This window comes from Scyliorhinus torazame, chromosome 1, assembly GCF_047496885.1.
Source record: "Scyliorhinus torazame isolate Kashiwa2021f chromosome 1, sScyTor2.1, whole genome shotgun sequence".
NCBI lineage: Eukaryota > Metazoa > Chordata > Chondrichthyes > Carcharhiniformes > Scyliorhinidae > Scyliorhinus > Scyliorhinus torazame.
The window spans coordinates 315,425,160-315,438,831 of record NC_092707.1 but is presented as its reverse complement, the minus strand read 5'-3'; the positions used below and the strand labels follow the sequence as shown (position 1 = coordinate 315,438,831).

At 45.1% G+C, this 13,672-nt stretch overlaps 1 protein-coding gene across 3 annotated transcripts in view; it reads left to right on the top strand.

Moving 5' to 3' along the window:
• The window catches only part of LOC140424335 (echinoderm microtubule-associated protein-like 6), a 755,202-nt gene that overhangs the window by 363,015 nt on the left and 378,515 nt on the right, over positions 1-13,672 (top strand). For all 3 annotated transcript variants that reach the window (XM_072507857.1, XM_072507856.1, XM_072507859.1), the window contains one exon: positions 13,254-13,359. In XM_072507857.1, coding sequence (XP_072363958.1) covers positions 13,254-13,359 — 106 coding nt within the window. The remainder of the gene's footprint in view (positions 1-13,253; positions 13,360-13,672) is intronic.

The following is a 13,672-nucleotide window of genomic DNA, read 5'->3' as shown; positions in this document are numbered from 1 at the left end:
CCCATCGATCATCCTGGGCCTGGGGCATGCCATCGATGGCAGTGAATCACGCTGCCCAGGCAACCTGGTGGGCTTGGTTAACCTTGAAGTTCATATAGTCCGCTTCCCGGTTACATAAGGCATCCGTGACAGTGCGGATGCACTTGTGCACGGACGTCTGTGAGATCTTGGACAGGGCCCCACTCGGCGCTTGGAAGGACCCCATGGCAAAGACGTTCAGGGCGACCTTGACGGCCACCGGGAGTGGGTATCCTCCCCCATACCCCTGCTGTTCCATGTGCGCCATCATCTGGCACAGGGCATCGCATGTTCTATCTGGTTAGCTGAAACCTTTGGCGAGACACTCTGGCAGGTCCTCGAAGGACAGGGACCGATGGTATGCACGTAGCCTGATGTGTTGCTTCCTTCCACACCTCCTCGGCCTGTTGGATGGCCGGCTTCCCAGCCTCACTGACTGGCCCGTACTCCTCTGGGGCATGCTCCTATTCTGCAGTGTCCTCCTCGAGCAGCTCCTGTGCTTGCAGCCTCAGTGCGTCAGCAAGGGCTGCTGCGGCCAGGCTAAGGCACACATTGTTGACTGAGTACCAAAGTCCATTCTCTGCAGCGGGAAAAGGGCAGACATGTTCGTATGGTGAGTACTCCCGTGGCCATCCAGGTTCAACAGCAACACGGTGGCTCTGGATTGCACTGCAGCTCCAGCCTCCGTATGCCCCCATCCTAATTCCACCCGTCAGCCGTTCACCCAACACTTTGGCTTCCACACTGCACCTCTGGCCCCATTGTTGGCTGGCGCAGGAGAGCCTCCAGCCCTGCCACCTGTCCCTGCTGGCAGGGGTACTGGTGGCTAGCACTAATGCCAGTGATATGCTCTGCAGCCCCTTGTCTGTGCCCTCTTGTGGGGTCTACTGTGGGTGGCCTCCATTGGTGGGCCGTGCGATACCCCGCCTGTAGGGTGGCACATGTGGTATGGGGGATGGAGGGATCATAGTGTGCCACCAACTGCCTCCATTCTTGGTGGCATGAGTGCAAGCAGGGCCCATGGATGGGGCTGGTCAAGGAGGGGTGGGCACCTGGTAGGACCGTAACTGTAGTGTAATGCACAGGTTGTACCATCCTGACCACAGTGAGGATCAATTGGAGCAGGGGCGGAGTGGGCAGACAGGGCCTGGAGACAGCCAGTGGTCCTGTGGAGTGGGCTGGCTGATAATGTCATTGATGGGGCATGTGGCCCAAGACTGGCAGTGTGGTATGGAGGGTGCCAAAGGCCACGGTGCATGCATCCGCTGTCTGTGGTCCGCTTTGTGTGTGAACCAGTATGGCGCCCGGCTGGGGATTCCCTGGGGAGGCCGTTAGATGCTGGGAGCCCAGTGGATCCCGGATGAGCACGCCTAAGTGGGTTTAAAACCAATTTATGTGCCTGAGACTTGGTCACGCCCATTTTAGGCAGGATCCTGATTGCGACACCTCGCAAAGGTGTACTGACTGCCAGGAAGCCGGCACTAGTCATTTTTCGGGTGAATTAGCACACGGTATTTTTGAATCTGCAGCTGCACGTAATAATTTTCCCCCACACCTTTAATGAGCACGCAAATTCACCTTTGAAATAAAGCAGTCAATTGAACTTCCTATCCTTGATGTGCTCGTTGAGAAATCTGTCCTTAGATTCTCTATTATCATCTACCTCAAGAGTACCTTCAATGGTCAATATACACGTTCGGATACTTACAGTTCCACACACAATAAGATTAGCCTCATCGGCAACTTCGTAGATCGGAACCTAAATGATTTGCTCACTGTGCAAGTTTGATTCTAACATAGAATGGATCAAAACCATCCTGCGAGATAATTGCTATCCTGATAAGACCATTGCTCACTGTATATCGCACAAACTCACGAATGGACCTAATGCCACAACTTTCGGTCCTGAAAGGGAAGAGCGATGTGTCTCAAAAATGTAAACAGTGTTGGCAGTTTCACGCTGCCACTCTTGCGGTAGCAATATGAGTGGTATTTGCCATGAACAGAATGTTGCCGTCAGGTCAAAAAGACGTTCTACTTATCACACAAATGAGTAATGTGGTGCATGTACTTCAGTGCCATTGTGATACTAGGTATATAAGCTAGTCCTGACTAATTGTATAGAATCTTGCAGTTTTTATACTAGGTCATACATCCCAAAGTCTGGCGGATCGCACAAAACAGCATGTCCTTTTGGCTGTTCGCAACCGGCAAAGTACAAACTGTACCCAACCAGTCAATGCTTGCAAAATTCAAAACACAATTTCCAACATTGGATGTGATTCAGCGATTGGACAACATTTTCTAAACATTGCTGAGTCTGTTGAGAAGTACGCTGGCAACCAATTCAGGGTAATAAGGTTGGTTCGCAGTGTGGCTTACTTACGTGTGCTCGTAGCTACAAACACTAATACATAGTGCCCTGATCTTTGAAGAAAGAAAGAAATGTGTACACATTGCATTTGTTTCAACTAAACAAAATAGGTGAAAGACATCCCCCGGTTCATTCCCCAGGGCAATGCCTTGACCAATCAGAGCCAACCAGGTTTGAATTTAAACAAAGCTCTTGGCAGTTAACTGTTAATCATCAACCAACTGATGCATGTTCCACTGGAGGTGTTTATCCTCCAAATCTACTTATCAATATTAATTTGTTCTTTTGAGACTTGACCATTCAGGCAATTGGGGACAATCTAGCAAAGTAACTCAGGAAACATTTATTAAGCAACAAAAGTGATACTTAATCAAGCTATGCAGTGACTTTACTGGCTTCACACAGTTCTTGCTTCCAGATTCAACCTCAGGCGTGAGACAACACGAGGTCTTCGCTCTTTCTCTGTCTCTCGAGTGTTGTAAGCTTCTGCGCCAGCTGGATGCAGGCTTCAGTTCAGTCTTCAATTTCAGCATGTGTGTTAGCTCAAAGCTGTTGCTTTTTAACTCTTTCAAAGCTGCCACTCATCTGCATGATGACTGCCCCTGTTTTGGATTCTAATTGACTCGAGTAGAGCATGATAAGTTTCTGATTTGTTTAGAAGGTGGACAACTATGTTGTATTAGTTATGCATAGGACCATGTCATTGTAACCCCATCTCTTTTTAAAAAATTAAATTCTGTGGCATCCTAATAGTTTTAATGTCTGATTTTAGTTTTGGTGTTTGCTTATTTCAAGATAAGGAAGTGTGGTGTCTAACACTACTGATTAATATTTGGGCTCAGCAACTCAAATGTTTAATTGATGTCGAGGTATCTTGTAGAATTCGTATCTGGCTGTGCCTTGTACAAGTTAATTAAAATATAGTACAGAAATGCAAAGTGATGCATAGTCTTACAGAAATTAGAGTTACAGAGGCTACCTAAATTCATATAAAAATTAGTGCCTAGAGATGACTGGTGCGCTAAAATTGAGGTAACTAGAGACACATGCAAGAGATATCCTAATATATTATGGGTTCATGAAGAATGCACGTCACAAAAACTATAAAGTAGCCATGAAGACAGATTACAGAACTTGCTTCTAAACTTACAAAGCCAAAGATGGTTACATATTTACTGCACAACCAGTTAAAAGGGCTAAGCTAGTCCTGACTAATTGTATAGAATCTTGCAGTTTTTATACTTTGCACAATTTTAACAGGGGCTTAGTCATGTGGTTTCGTGTCCTGTATTGACTACAATTTAGCAAAATATCATGTTGAGTTCATTAATATATTTTGTTCGGAAAACCAAGGTAGTTCTAAGGGATTTATATTTGTACTGGTAAACATTAAAAATAGGGTCTAACTTTAGGGCAAACACTAAAAATAAATCTATCTACTAATATCCACTACAAGCCCACTGACTCCCACAGCTATCTGGACAACAGCTCTTCGCACCCTACATCCAGTAAGGACTCCATCCCTTTCTCTCAGCTCCTTCGCCTCCGTCGCATTTGTTCCAATGATGCCACTTTCCAAAATGGTGCTTTGAAAATGTGTTCCTTCCTCAACCGTGATTTCCCACCTACAGTTGTTTACAGGGCCCTCAACAGTTTGCGGTACAACTCCCACGCTACTACCCTCTCCCCCTCCCCTCCCTCCCAGAACAAGGATAGAGTCTCCCTCGTTCTCAAATTTCACCCCACCAGCCTCCGTATGCAAAGCATCATCCTCCGCCATTTTCGCCAACTCCAGCATGATGCCACCACCAAACACATCTTCCCTTCACTCTCTCTGTCAACATTCCACAGAGACCGTTCCCTCCGAGATAATCTAGTCCACTCCTCCACCATACCCAACTCCTCTCCAATCACCTATGGCATCTTCCCATGCAATCACAGAAGGTGTAACACCTGTCCTTCACTTGTACCTCTTTCAATCTGGTCTATTGCATTCGCTGCTCCCAATGTGGTCATCTCTGTATTGGAGAGACCGAACGCAGACTGGGTGATCGCTTTGCTGAGCACCTTCGGTCTGTGCGCATTCAGGACCCTGACCTTCCCGTTGCTTGCCATTTTAACACAAGACACTGCTCCCATGCCCACATGTCTGTCCTAGGCCTGCTGCAATGTTCCAGTGAAACTCAATGCAAATTGGAGGAACAACATCTCATCTTCCGGTTAGGCACACTACAGCCTTCCGGTCTCAACATCAAATTCAACAACTTCAGATGATTATCTCTACCCCACCTCGGCCCATTTGTTTTCATCCCATTTCATTTTAACTGTCTTTTACCATTTCTTTCTCTCTTGTCTTTCTTTCTATACATATTTAACCACCCCCACCTTATCCATCTTTACATACCCTTTCTCCCCTTTGCCTCTCCCCACATCTACATCTGTCACAGTTTACCCTCTGATGTTAGTTTTTCTGCTGTTTGTCCTTTCGCACCTTTTGTTCTCTCTGGGGACTGCCATTAGCACTCTTTCCCTGTGGTTTCTGTGGCTATTAGCACCCCGTTCTCCTGGGTTTCTGTGGCAATGACTCATCTTTCATTCTCACTCCACAGTACAAAAGGTTCCCACTTTCCCTGTCTTCTAGCTTTGACAAAGGGTCACCTGGACTCGAAACGTTAGCTGTTTTCTTTCCCTACAGATGCTGCCAGACCTGCTGAGAATTTCCAGCATTTTCTCTTTGGTTTCAGATTCCAGCATCCTCAGTAATTTACTTTTATTAAAGTTAGGGTATAGTTTTAAGTGGATTTATTTAATGTTTCTGTGTCTGGAGGGGTAAATCATGTATTAGATTATTGATGAACAAAGATGTTTGTATGTGTGGGTGTACGTGTGTATGGTGTATGTATGTAGGTGTATGTATGTTTGTATGTATGACTCATCTTTCATTCTCACTCCACAGTATAAATATTTCCCACTTTCTCTGTCCGTTAGCTTTGACAAAGAGTCATCGGACTCGAAACGTTAGCTCCTTTCTTTCCCTACAGATGCTGCCAGACATGCTAAGATTTTCCAGCATTTTCTCTTTTGTTTGTACGTGTGGGGGTTGGTTAAGGTCCAACCTCGTTTCTGTTGTGCTTAGAGGGCTACGGCATGAAGAATAAATAAAAGGCAGAAGCATATGGATGTTGCTTAGCAACTGGGCCTTTTAAGGTAGAGAGACTTTGAAGATTTAGTTTTGATAATTTGATTGCAGTTGAAGATAATGAAGCAGGCAACTCTCACAGCTCTGCTAGAAGCAGTTGATTTAGAAGGTTAGATAGGGAATATCTCTCTCAACTTTGTGAGAAGAAATGCCATAGCATGGTAATGGATCTCAGTAATGGTTAAGAATGTTGAGAAATCTGAAGAGCAGCTAGTTCAGGAAACTAAGAAATGAAGAGAAGTTTCCAAAAGTCTGAGGTTAAAGGTACTAGAACAGAGCGCTGTTCAGTAAAGATAGACAGAGTTGAGAAGAAGGCTGAGATGCCATAAAGATATCTGTTGTGATTTTCAGGTTTGTGAGGTTTTATGACAGCCTGTGGAATGAGAGTTGAAATAAGATCATAAAATGTAGGATCTGAATTAAACAATTTGGCCCATCGAGTTTGCTCCACAATTTGATCATGGCTGATATGTTTCTTATTCTTATTCTCCTGCCTTCTCCCTGTAACCCCTGGTCCCCTTATTAATCAAGAGCCTATCTATCTCTGTTTTAAAGACACTCAGTGACTTGGCCTCCAAAGCCTTCTGCGGCAATGAGTTCCACAAATTCACCAGCCTCTGGCTAAAGAAACTCCTCCTCATCTCAGTTTTAAAGCACTGTCCCTTCAATCTGAGACTGTGCCCTCTGGTTCTAGACTCCTACTAGTGGAAACATCTTTTTCACGTTCACTCTATCTAGGCCACTCAGTATTCTGTAAGTTTAAATGAGATCCCCAGAATCCTTCAAAACTCCATCAAGTGCAGACCCAGAGTCCTCAATGCTCCTCATATGACAAGCCCTTCATTCCCGGGATCAATCTTGTAAACCTCCTCTGGACCCCCACCAAGGTGAGCAGAGCCTTATAACAAATAAGTTAAATAACTGAGAAAATTAGTGGCTGGATCTCAGAGTTTGTGTCAAAACAGGAAAGACAAAGGAAACTTAAAAGGGGATAGTGTAAAATCCAAGACTGGATTCGATGTTAAAGGTGGAGCAGAAGCTTTGTTTAAAAATGTAATTTGCCAAACTTGGGCTGGAATTTGGAATTCAGGTCAAAAGGGAAAGCAAAAGTCGGGCAGCACGGTAGCATTGTGGATAGCACAATTGCTTCACAGCTCCAGAGTCCCAGGTTCGATTCCCCGCTGGGTCACTGTCTGTGCGGAGTCTGCACATCCTCCCCGTGTGTGCGTGGGTTTCCTCCGGGTGCACCAGTTTCCTCCCACAGTCCAAAGATGTGCAGGTTAGGTGGATTGGCCATGATAAATTGCCCTTAGTGTCCAAAATTGCCCTTAGTGTTGGGTGGGGTTACTGGGTTATGGGGATAGGGTGGAAGTGTTGACCTTGGGTAGGGTGCTCTTTCCAAGAGCCGGTGCAGACTCGATGGGCCGAATGGCCTCCTTCTGCACTGTACATTCTATGATAATCTATGATTCTATGATTGTTGTGAGAGAAGGTTTTATAGTGTGTTTTTGGATAGCTGTTTGGGAATTCTCATGATGATCATCTGGAGGAGAAATCCTCAGACATTAACTTGAGTTCAGAGCGGTGTGTGTATTTGACCACAGTCATCTTGTGTGCTTAAAAGAGACTTTGTGTGTTAATGAGACCATTGTAATTTAAGATGTACTTTGTAATCCATGTTAATCTTTAAATCTGTGTGTATTAGTTAAGATAAGGGGGAGTAAAGTAGTATTGTATTGTAATCCCATTTTTCCATGTTAATTTTTTTTTTCATGTTGTTAAAACTAATTAGTGATAGAACATAGAAAATAGAAAATACAGCACAGAACAGGCCCTTCGGCCCACGATGTTGTGCCGAACCTTTGTCCTAGATTAATCATAGATTATCATTGAATTTACAGTGCAGAAGGAGGCCATTCGGCCCCCCGAGTCTGCACCAGCTCTTGGAAAGAGCACCCAACCCAAACTCAACACCTCCACCCAACACCAAGGGCAATTTGGACATTAAGGGCAATTTATCATTGGCCAATTCACCTAACCCGCACATCTTTGGACTGTGGGAGGAAACCGGAGCACCCGGAGGAAACCCACGCAGACACGGGGAGGACGTGCAGACTCCGCACAGACAATGACCCAAGCCGGAATCGAACCTGGGACCATGGATCTGTGAAGCAATTGTGCTATCCACAATGCTACCGTGCTGCCCTTAAGAACAAATAAATCTACACTATATCATTTTCCCGTAATCCATGTACCTATCCAACAGCTGCTTGAAGGTCCCTAATGTTTCCGACTCAACTACTTCCACAGGCAGTGCATTCCATGCCCCCACTACTCTCTGGGTAAAGAACCTACCTCTGATATCCCTCCTATATCTTCCACCTTTCACCTTAAATTTATGTCCCCTTGTAATGGTGTGTTCCACCTGGGGAAAAAGTCTCTGACTGTCTACTCTATCTATTCCCCTGATCATCTTATAAACCTCTATCAAGTCGCCCCTCATCCTTCTCCGCTCTAATGAGAAAAGGCCTAGCACCCTCAACCTTTCCTCGTAAGACCTACTCTCCATTCCAGGCAACATCCTGGTAAATCTTCTTTGCACCTTTTCCAGAGCTTCCACATCCTTCCTAAAATGAGGCGACCAGAACTGTACACAGTACTCCAAATGTGGCCTTACCAAAGTTTTGTACAGCTGCATCATCACCTCACGGCTCTTAAATTCAATCCCTCTGTTAATGAACGCGAGCACACCATAGGCCTTCTTCACAGCTCTATCCACTTGAGTGGCAACTTTCAAAGATGTATGAACATAGACCCCAAGGTCTCTCTGCTCCTCCACAATGCCAAGAACTCTACCGTTAACCCTGTATTCCGCATTCATATTTGTCCTTCCAAAATGGACAACCACACACTTTTCAGGGTTAAACTCCATCTGCCACTTCTCAGCCCAGCTCTGCATCCTATCTATGTCTCTTTGCAGCCGACAACAGCCCTCCTTACTATCCACAACTCCACCAATCTTCGTATCGTCTGCAAATTTACTGACCCACCCTTCAACTCCCTCATCCAAGTCATTAATGAAAATCACAAACAGCAGAGGACCCAGAACTGATCCCTGCGGTACACCACTGGTAACTGGGATCCAGGCTGAATATTTGCCATCCACCACCACTCTCTGACTTCTATCGGTTAGCCAGTTCGTTATCCAACTGGCCAAATTTCCCACTATCCCATGCCTCCTTACTTTGTGCAGAAGCCTACCATGGGGAACTTTATCAAATGCCTTACTAAAATCCATGTACACTACATCCACTGCTTTACCTTCATCCACATGCTTGGTCACCTCCTCAAAGAATTCAATAAGATTTGTAAGGCAAGACCTACCCCTCACAAATCCGTGCTGACTATCCCTAATCAAGCAGTGTCTTTCCAGATGCTCAGAAATCCTATCCTTCAGTACCCTTTCCATTACTTTGCCTACCACCGAAGTAAGACTAACTGGCCTGTAATTCCCAGGGTTATCCCTAGTTCCTTTTTTGAACAGGGGCACGACATTCGCCACTCTCCAATCCCCTGGTACCACCCCTGTTGACAGTGAGGACGAAAAGATAATTGCCAACGGCTCTGCAATTTCATCTCTTGCTTCCCATAGAATCCTTGGATATATCCCGTCAGGCCCGGGGCTCTTGTCTATCCTCAAGTTTTTCAAAATGCCCAACACATCTTCCTTCCGAACAAGTATTTCCTCGAGCTTACCAATCTGTTTCACACTGTCCTCTCCAACAATATCGCCCCTCTCATTTGTAAATACAGAAGAAAAGTACTCATTCAAGACCTCTCCTATCTCTTCAGACTCAATACACAATCTCCCGCTACTGTCCTTGATCGGACCTACCCTCGCTCTAGTCATTCTCATATTTCTCACATATGTGTAAAAGGCCTTGGGGTTTTCCTTGATCCTACCCGCCAAAGATTGTTCATGCCCTCTCTTAGCTCTCCTAATCCCTTTCTTCAGTTCCCTCCTGGCTATCTTGTATCCCTCCAATGCCCTGTCTGAACCTTGTTTCCTCAGCCTTACATAAGTCTCCTTTTTCCTCTTAACAAGACATTCAACCTCTCTTGTCAACCATGGTTCCCTCACTCGACCATCTCTTCCCTGCCTGACAGGGACATACATATCAAGGACACGTAGCACCTGTTCCTTGAACAAGTTCCACATTTCACTTGTGTCCTTCCCTGCCAGCCTATGTTCCCAACTTATGCACTTCAATTCTTGTCTGACAACATCGTATTTACCCTTCCCCCAATTGTAAACCTTGCCCTGTTGCACGTACCTATCCCTCTCCATTACTAAAGTGAAAGTCACAGAATTGTGGTCACTATCTCCAAAATGCTCCCCCACTAACAAATCTATCACTTGCCCTGGTTCATTACCCAGTACTAAATCTAATATTTCCCCTCCTCTGGTTGGACAATCTACATACTGTGTTAGAAAAGCTTCCTGGACACACTGCACAAACACCACCCCATCCAAACTATTTGATCTAAAGAGTTTCCACTCAATATTTGGGAAGTTAAAGTCGCCCATGACTACTACCCTATGACTTCTGCACCTTTCCAAAATCTGTTTCCCAATCTGTTCCTCCTCATCTCTGCTACTATTGGGGGGCCTATAGAAAACTCCTAACAAGGTGACTGCTCCTTTCCTATTTCTGACTTCAACCCATACTACCTCAATAGGGTGATACTCCTCGAACTGCCTTTCTGCAGCTGTTATACTATCTCTAATTAATAATGCTACCCCCCCACCTCTTTTACCACCCTCCCTAATCTTATTGAAACATCTATACCCAGGGACCTCCAACAACCATTTCTGCCCCTCTTCTATCCAAGTTTCCGTGATGGCCACCACATCGTAGTCCCAAGTACCGATCCATGCCTTAAGTTCACCCACCTTATTCCTGATGCTTCTTGCGTTGAAGTATACACACTTCAACCCATCTCCGTGCCTGCAAATACTCTCCTTTGTCAGTGTTCCCTTCCCCACTGCCTCATTACATGCTTTGGCGTCCTGAATATCGGCTACCTTAGTTGCTGGACTACAAATCCGGTTCCCATTCCCCTGGCAAATTAGTTTAAACCCTCCCGAAGAGTACTAGCAAACCTCCCTCCCAGGATATTGGTGCCCCTCTGGTTCAGATGCAACCCGTCCTGCTTGTACAGGTCCCACCTTCCCCAGAATGCGCTCCAATTATCCAAATACCTGAAGCCCTCCCTCCTACACCATTCCTGCAGCCACGTGTTCAACTGCACTCTCTCCCTATTCCTAGCCTCGCTATCACGTGGCACCGGCAACAAACCAGAGATGACAACTCTGTCTGTCCTGGCTTTCAACTTCCAGCCTAACTCCCTAAACTTGTTTATTACCTCCACACCCCTTTTCCTACCTATGTCGTTGGTACCAATGTGCACCACGACTTCTGGCTGCTCCCCCTCCCCCTTAAGGATCCTGAAGACACGATCCGAGACATCCCTGGCCCTGGCACCCGGGAGGCAACATACCTTCCGGGAGTCTCGCTCGCGACCACAGAATCTCCTATCTATTCCCCTAACCATTGAATCTCCTACAACTATTGCTTTTCTATTCTCCCCCCTTCCCTTCTGAGCCCCAGAGCCAGACTCAGTGCCAGAGACCTGGCCGCTAGGGCCTTCCCCCGGTAGGTCATCCCCCCCCAACAGCATCCAAAACGGTATACTTGTTTTGAAGGGGAACGGCCACGAGGGATCCCTGCACTGTCTGCTTGTTTGTTTTTTTCCCCCTGACTGTAACCCAGCTATTCTTGTCCTGTACCTTGGGTGTGGTTACCTCCCTGTAACTCTTCTCAATCACCCCCTCTGCCTCCCGGATGATCCGAAGTTCATCCAGCTTCAGCTCCAGTTCCCTAACACGGTCTTTGAGGAGCTGAAGTTGGGTGCACTTCCCGCAGGTATAGTCAGTGGGGACACCGGTGGTATCCCTCACCACCCACATCCTACAGGAGGAGCATGTAACTGGCCTAGCCTCCATCCCCTCTTACCTTACAGAATATAGCTGCTGTGTGGACTAACTAGATCTCCGCCCTCCGACTCTGCTACACTTCTTGTAAACTCCTGGCTCTCTTCGCACTCTTTGCGGAAACGTCGGAAACAAAATGAAAGGAGCACCTTACTCCCTCCTCACCTAACTCCCTCGGTCACCAAACTCTCACTATAGCACTCAAAAAGCACCAAATTCAGCACTCAGTGATCCTAAAAAGGTTACGGACTTTCGAGCCGGGGTGTCGTTCTGAGATCTTCCTGTCAGTTACAACATCAACTGGGATCGTAACAATTTGGATTATTTGAATTACCTATAATTAAGCAACAAACTAATTATAAAACCTAATCTTTTCAAAAGCCTCTAGCAATTTGAGTCCATTTTCCAACCAATCCGCACTCTCTTCTGATGTGTAAATTGTTGTTCCCTTTATATTTGAGATTATTTCGAATTGTCCTGATGAGTGCAGGATGCAAAGTTTCAACAATGTGTCTTTTTCCAGCAATATTGAAGTAATGTACTACCAAACTACTATTAGTTACTAGTAGTTAATAAACACTTACTGCTAAACTATTGTTATGGACAGGTCAGGAGCGGGTTCAATTTAAACAGTTCTGATTTTTTCTCTCACCACCCATCCATGAACAGGAAGGTGTATGGATTTTGATTACCCCTTTTTTAAGTGGCGCCATATTTCCCAACCTCTCAGTCTTGGTGTGATCCAATATTTATTAATAACCCCACAGCAAACTCAAAGTTGGGTGAGCTCAAAGTTAGTTCATTCCCACACACTTAAAATGCAGGAGCAGGGTATAGCTACGTAGCCCCATGTAAATTTATACAATAAATGAGGGATAGAGAAATAAATATTTACAGGACATAGACCACAGAGCAAAAAATGTTGTTTCATGTGAACCAAATGTCCAATAGTGAATTCCTTTGCAGAGGTCGATAGATTGAACTGATATTGGATAACTCTCATTTCCAGTAAAGTTGGCTTCCATGATGAGATGGGCATGCAGAAATGAATTAGTCATGTTGGCGATGATATACAAGTACTAGTAGGAACAGTATAGATGGGGGCCTGGCATTAAAACCTGGACAGAGCCTTTATTCTGTGCTACTGCTTGAGAGATGGAAGATGGCAGGCTGAGCTTTGCAGCTCCACAAGGCAATATTACAGGTTCGTCCAGGTAGACCTTTCCACTCTGGCTTTGACAAAGGGTATATATTCCTTTGTCTGGATTCTTGACATTGTTAATGTTCCAAATATTAAGATTGCAAAGGAAGTTTGCAGGAATCTTTGTCCCAGTAGACTCCAGTGCCAGGCCTGGCTTATGATTCTCATTGAATTTGGTGTATGCAGTCCACAGGGTCGTTTGCGTATATCTAGAGATAACAATGAGGAAATTTCTTTGATACTGCTCGATTAGCTCTTATGGTTCGAAGGTCACAAGCAGAGATGGCTTCAGTCATTTTTGAAAAGGTCAATGTCCAGTTTCAAATTTTAGAAAGTGATTCAAGATCAATGTATATTATTGTAAATTTGTGCTTATTAGTGCTAACGGTAACAATATTTTTGTTAGGTTGGGCGAGATCCATCAATTCATGTTTGGGATACTCAAACACTTAAATGTTTGTCACTACTTAAAGGACAGCACCAGAGAGGAGTATGTGCCCTTGACTTTTCATGTAAGTTACCTCTTAAGTACCTGTTGCAAAGTCTACTAATACTTAAAATATGTTACAACTGGTCTTGCAATTTTGTCGTATCAATCAAATGCTTGCTGGATATGGTCACTGGAAAAAGATGTGTCCCTGTTACCATTTCTTCATCTTCCCGACTACATATGTATCCCAATTGGAATTAACAATGTTTACCCTGTGCCTCTAATTGAGGTAAAGGAGGGGAAATAATTCAGCAATAATGACTTATCTATGGATGGACAAGAACAAGTTAAACTAATAGTACCATTAAGAACTGGACATTTGTCCCTGACCCAAC